Consider the following 5,071-nt stretch of genomic DNA (forward strand, 5'->3'; position numbering starts at 1 on the left):
TTACATACTAGTAAATTAATCGTATACAAGACAAATTCAGTCAGCAGGGTTTAAGGATATTAGTTGTTCGGTCGGTTAGTCAAATGCGTTTTGTTCAAATAAACTTTTTCACATTTTTGTAAAATGTTGTTAGTGCTATATTTAGAACCCTCTACCAAGGTTTAGTATGATTATGTGTACAAATTGTGTTTTTTATCCAACGCAATCATAGGTTTGAACGTTGTTATCAATTTAGACTTGTTAATGTTTGTTCGTTTGGGCTTGTATTATATATTTATTTGCTTTCGGGTTCATATGATCCGTTCATCCTATTTCAACCCTATCTTTCAAAATTCATGAGTCTTGCCTAAATTGAGGCAAATTTTATGGCCTTCCAAATACCGTTTCGATTCCTAACATCACTGAAGAGACATTAATTATCAAAATCCAGATATGGTGTACAAATTTGCACCTCATGTTCGTGGTTTACCATCTTTGCCGCAAGTTTATTTTTTCTGTTTGATATTAAATTAATATTATAATCAAATTTTGTTTACATCTTGTGATCAATTTATTTGACAATCGTCAATGGCAGTTAGCAGGGTTTAAGAACTTCAGTTGTTCGACCTGTCAGCCAAATGAGTTTTGTTTCAATATACTTTTTCACTTTTTTTTTGTCTTTTCGAAAAAATTGTTTGTGCTGTATTTAGACCCCTCTACAACTATTTTTTTTACAGGCACACGTATAACAATTGCGGTTTTTATCCAACGCAATCATAGGTTTGAACGTTGTTTTCAATTTAGACTTGTTTATATATAATGTTTTATATCAAACAGGAATGAGTGTTCAACTTCATACTTTATTTGGCCCTTTAGTTGATAGATTTCTGATGAGTCTTTTGTAGACGAAACATGCGTCTGTCGTACATATCAAAAGGCTGGTATCTTTGGCGAGTTGTGTTTTTGCTACATTTATGGCTATTATGCTGGTCTATGCGTCCGTCCCGCTTCAGGTTAAAGTTTTTAGTCAAGGTAGTTGTTGATGAAGTTGAAGTCCAATCAACTTGAAACTTGGTACACATGTTCCTTATTATATGATCTTACTAATTTATTGCGAAATTAGAGTTTTTACCCCATTTTCACGGTCCACTGAACATAGAAATGATAGTGCGGATGGGGCATCCGTGTACTTGGGACACATTCTTGTTTGCATATGTATTCTACTGTAGTTCTGTAAATGTGTTTCACTAGAAGTACGTCAGTGTATATATGGTGCAGTCATGGCTTTTACAATTGTCATGGTTTATTATAATTCTATAAATCAATTAATACACACTACAAATGTCGCATTATTTATCTATTTTAAAAACTTTATTTCATATATTAAAAACATAAATATTCAGATCTATATTTAAAATTTGTACCCAATGTTTATCACAATAAAATGTTCAAATGTTATAAAAAATAAATATACATGTATAAAATGTTTTAAAAATGTATAAACCTCTTGGGAAGTATGATATGTTACATCATAAAAATTAATATAAATTTAAATTAAGTGTTATAAGATAAATAGATAGATAGATAAAAAAAACCATTTGAATTAAGATTTCATAAATATAAACAAAGTAAGTGATAAAAATAAATCGTACTTAAAATTTGAAATGTAAAACGTGCGTTGCTCAAAACACTTTTAGGTAATAAATATTGTATAATAAGAATAATATCATAATTTCAGTGCATTCCAATCAGATATTAAAACGGACCGCGCGAATCTTGATGTTTTAAGTCAATCACATGATGTAACAAAATATAAATTTGAAAACACTTGTTTCTTTCTACTAACTATTTTAAGATTTTTGATAGAAATGGTGGATCTAGTGCTGCAATTATGATAATGTAAACCCTGTAAAGTGAAAGTTCAATTTTTCATTTCAATCGCTTTATGTTTCTGTTTAAATGTTTTCACAGGCTTTGTACCTTCGTTATTCCAGACTTGTTCTACGACTTTTTCGAATAACTATTTATGTGCTTTCTTCAATGTGTCTAGGAAGTATGCTTTATATCAAACAAATTAAAATCTGTATCCGTTATATAAAATCTCAATTCTGAATGCTCCATTGTTCTCAAAGTTAGTTTGCATTGATAAGATTAGGAATACATTTGCTGCTCCTTTGTCACACGTCGGATATTTTTTCTGCTCTGCTGTTATTACTTAAACTTGTTTCTTCCTCGTCGACTTTTTTGGGATCAGAATCTACTAATCTATTCATTGTATTTTCTGTCGTTCTTTCTGCCTTCGTTTCTTTATTTTGACATACAGTATTCTGACTAGTTTCTATCTCCATCAACTCATCTCTCACTTTAGTCAATGCTTTTCCAAGTAAATTTTGCCCTTTCCATGTTTTACAATCCCAAGCCAATGGGTTCTTTTCTTCGAGTCCAATACCCCAGATTTTGTCCTGAGGACTAGCTTCGACAAGCATTTTAGGAAAAGTCTTTAGAATAGTCGTCTTAAGTTCTTTATTTTGTGAAAACTGAAATAAAGAATGGTTTGGATTAAACTGTTCCCCTGACATTCTTAAATAATCAATTTTGCTGCTTTTTTATAAAAGGAATTTACAAGGAAAGTACAAAAATCGTTCGTCATCATGCATTCCAAATGAATTTTACTTAAATAAGCAAATTTTAAAAAGAAATGCAGTTTACTGATATTATTGAACCCTATCAGAAAAACACAAAAACAGAAAAATCTTAAAGAACGAATTCAACCAGTTCAGCATGGTTTTTCTTTTAAAAAAAAATTGTTTGATGGTTATTTACTTTAGAAATATTACCTTTGCTTTATTTCCACGTTCAACAATTGCTGAACAGCTATCATCCCACAAGCTTTTGTCAAAATTTTCCACAAGTCGACCTAAATCCTTCTGTTTACGAGGATCAGAGGTATTGAGTATTTTTTCTGCAGTCTGTTCATCCCCAAATAATACTAGAAAAGTTATAAAGCTACATATAATAAACTAAAACCTTGAATAAGTGCATCAAATACATGTTTTTGTTAAAAAAAATCCGAGGTAACAGTAAATGTTCGTAGTAACATAGATAATTTAACTGTTACTCATATTCTAAAATAAAAAATAAAACAGGAGATTAATTAATTAAACAGAGGGGAAATACTTCTACTTGGGAATTCTATTCATAAGTCTACACATGTATTTATCCTTCAACTGTGATCTACGATAAAAAGAACAATTCTCACCTGCTTTGCTGTACATCATAAACTGTTCTGCACAGTTAAATTTGATCCCATCGACAGTGAAATCACTTGGATACCACTGACTGTAGGGAGATTGTGATCTCCAAAAGAATTCATAAGCCTCGAACGCTTTTTGTCTCAATGCTGCATTCTCTTTGGGTTTTTTATTTGAATCACGAGTAGCTCCTTTACTTGCTTTTTGATCTCTTTTATTTTTTTCATCTGTTTTCACTTGTCCATTTTGATTTTGTTGCATATTTCTTTTGTCTCTCTGTTGGTTTTGGATATTGTTGTAAAAGTTGCCTTTGGCATCTTCAGGCTTTACATACTTTTTGTTTTTAGATTTTGCACCGGTACTTGCTTTATCGTCCTTGACGTCCACTTGTTGTTTGGAAAGAGTCTCTGGATTACAAGCTGCCTCAATATTTTGTTTATGTTTATCGTCCGTGTCATCATTTGATTTAGCACTTATAAAACTTAGTTGTGTTTCATCTCCTTTAGCACTATTTAAGCTGAAGTCCTTTATATTTTTATTTTCTACATCAACTGGTTCGATATCGTTCATACCTTTATTCCCACTAGCCCCCTCTGTAACCTTATTTAGAGCAGACGTCTGATCTTTATCGGCAACTGACTTTGTGTTGTCCCCACTTTTGTTTGAATTATTGGATTTGTTCACATTATTCATCATATCCTCCTTTTCGTTAGTGCATTCAGCACATGCACCCTCTTTAGTATTAGATGCTTGACTTTTCTCGCCAGTTACGTGACAGTCTGTGTTATATACTTGTGCACCTATCTCAGTATTAACATGATTTGATTGACTGCTGATATTAAAGTCATTGTTTTCTTTCTGTTTTGTAGAATTCATTGGGATCTTGTCGGCATTAACTTCAGGCTCCTTATTATCCTTCTTTCTTACATCTTAGTTTGTCGATTCTTTACGCACGGAAATAGTCAGCTTGACTTCAGCCTTTACTTAAAAAAAATCTGTAAAACTTAAATTATTTTATTAATATGTATAGTTATTTTAAAATATGAAGTATATACGTTAAATAATTGATATGTTTCAACGTGTCCCTAGGGACCGCTCTTTTAAAAGACAATTAATTGCGTAATATTTGTTTGGGCCGAGATTTAATGAATTTTAATATATTATGCAACTTATAACTGTTAATTCTGTATTTGATGACTGGAAGACATAATCACAGGTAAATGTGTAAATAAACATGATAAATGCGATTCAGTTATTTTAAATCATTCGTACGATAAATTTCTAATCAAATACTGTTTTATTTACAAGTCACTAAATGATCATTTAAATAAACTTACAGAATAAGTAAAATACCAACTGATCTCTTCCACATAAAAAAATGTATTTCACAAGCGACAGAAACAAATTGAAAGTTGTTTGGCAACGCCCACTCAAAACACTAAATATAATTATAAAATCGGATCGGATCAAGCCCTCATGATCCGTGAAATTAATAAAACACATGCTTTGGCATTCAAAAAGCTTGAAGTGATTTTATGAATTTGTACATCCCTGGCTCACAAATGTTTCCTGGTCCTGAACCTAAGGTCAAAATATTGACACAACTTGTCTCATGGTACTATCAATGTCATCGTAATCTGGTGCTCCAAGTTCTCCTAGTATATCTCGCGGTACTTTGGTTTACTTTATTGAGGCGCAGGTTCGGGATTCATGGCTTCCTAGATCTCGAAATCGCCCTGCACTTTCTAATCATTCTATAATATGTGCTGTTCTTTCGTAGGTCTATTTTGTTGTTGGTGCCAGTAGTGTTTTCGTATCTGTCTGGATGCTCAAAATAAAAA

General features: G+C 31.8%; 1 protein-coding gene across 4 annotated transcripts; it reads right to left on the minus strand.

The window, feature by feature from the left end:
* Window positions 1-1,337: 1,337 nt before the first annotated feature.
* Window positions 1,338-4,706, minus strand: LOC143058141 (uncharacterized). Of its 4 annotated transcripts, none has more exons than XM_076231627.1 (4): window positions 4,568-4,706; window positions 3,239-4,208; window positions 2,817-2,968; window positions 1,338-2,516 (listed from the first exon to the last, which is right to left on the minus strand). In XM_076231627.1, exons 2-4 carry the CDS (start codon window positions 4,104-4,106, stop codon window positions 2,157-2,159), a joined length of 1,380 nt encoding a protein of 459 aa, XP_076087742.1. In that variant the 5' UTR covers window positions 4,107-4,208; window positions 4,568-4,706; the 3' UTR covers window positions 1,338-2,156. The 4 variants fall into 4 exon arrangements, with proteins under 4 accessions (XP_076087742.1, XP_076087728.1, XP_076087736.1 ...); XM_076231613.1 differs by having other exon boundaries at window positions 3,239-4,225; window positions 4,568-4,676; XM_076231621.1 differs by having other exon boundaries at window positions 3,239-4,213; window positions 4,568-4,672.
* Between the last annotated feature and the right edge of the window lie 365 nt (window positions 4,707-5,071).

This window comes from Mytilus galloprovincialis, chromosome 1 (genome assembly GCF_965363235.1).
Source record: "Mytilus galloprovincialis chromosome 1, xbMytGall1.hap1.1, whole genome shotgun sequence".
Lineage (NCBI taxonomy): Eukaryota > Metazoa > Mollusca > Bivalvia > Mytilida > Mytilidae > Mytilus > Mytilus galloprovincialis.

What these genes read in the sequence shown, in the direction of transcription:
- LOC143058141 (XM_076231627.1), bottom strand. Translation starts at nt 4,106, where the DNA reads ATGAATTCTACAAAACAGAAAGAAAACAATGACTTTAATATCAGCAGT. An exon ending in TATGATGTACAGCAAAGCAG is followed by an intron (nt 2,969 to 3,238) that starts GTGAGAATTGTT and finishes TAACTTTTCTAG; the next exon opens with TATTATTTGGGGATGAACAG. An exon ending in AACGTGGAAATAAAGCAAAG is followed by an intron (nt 2,517 to 2,816) that starts GTAATATTTCTA and finishes TCTTTATTTCAG; the next exon opens with TTTTCACAAAATAAAGAACT.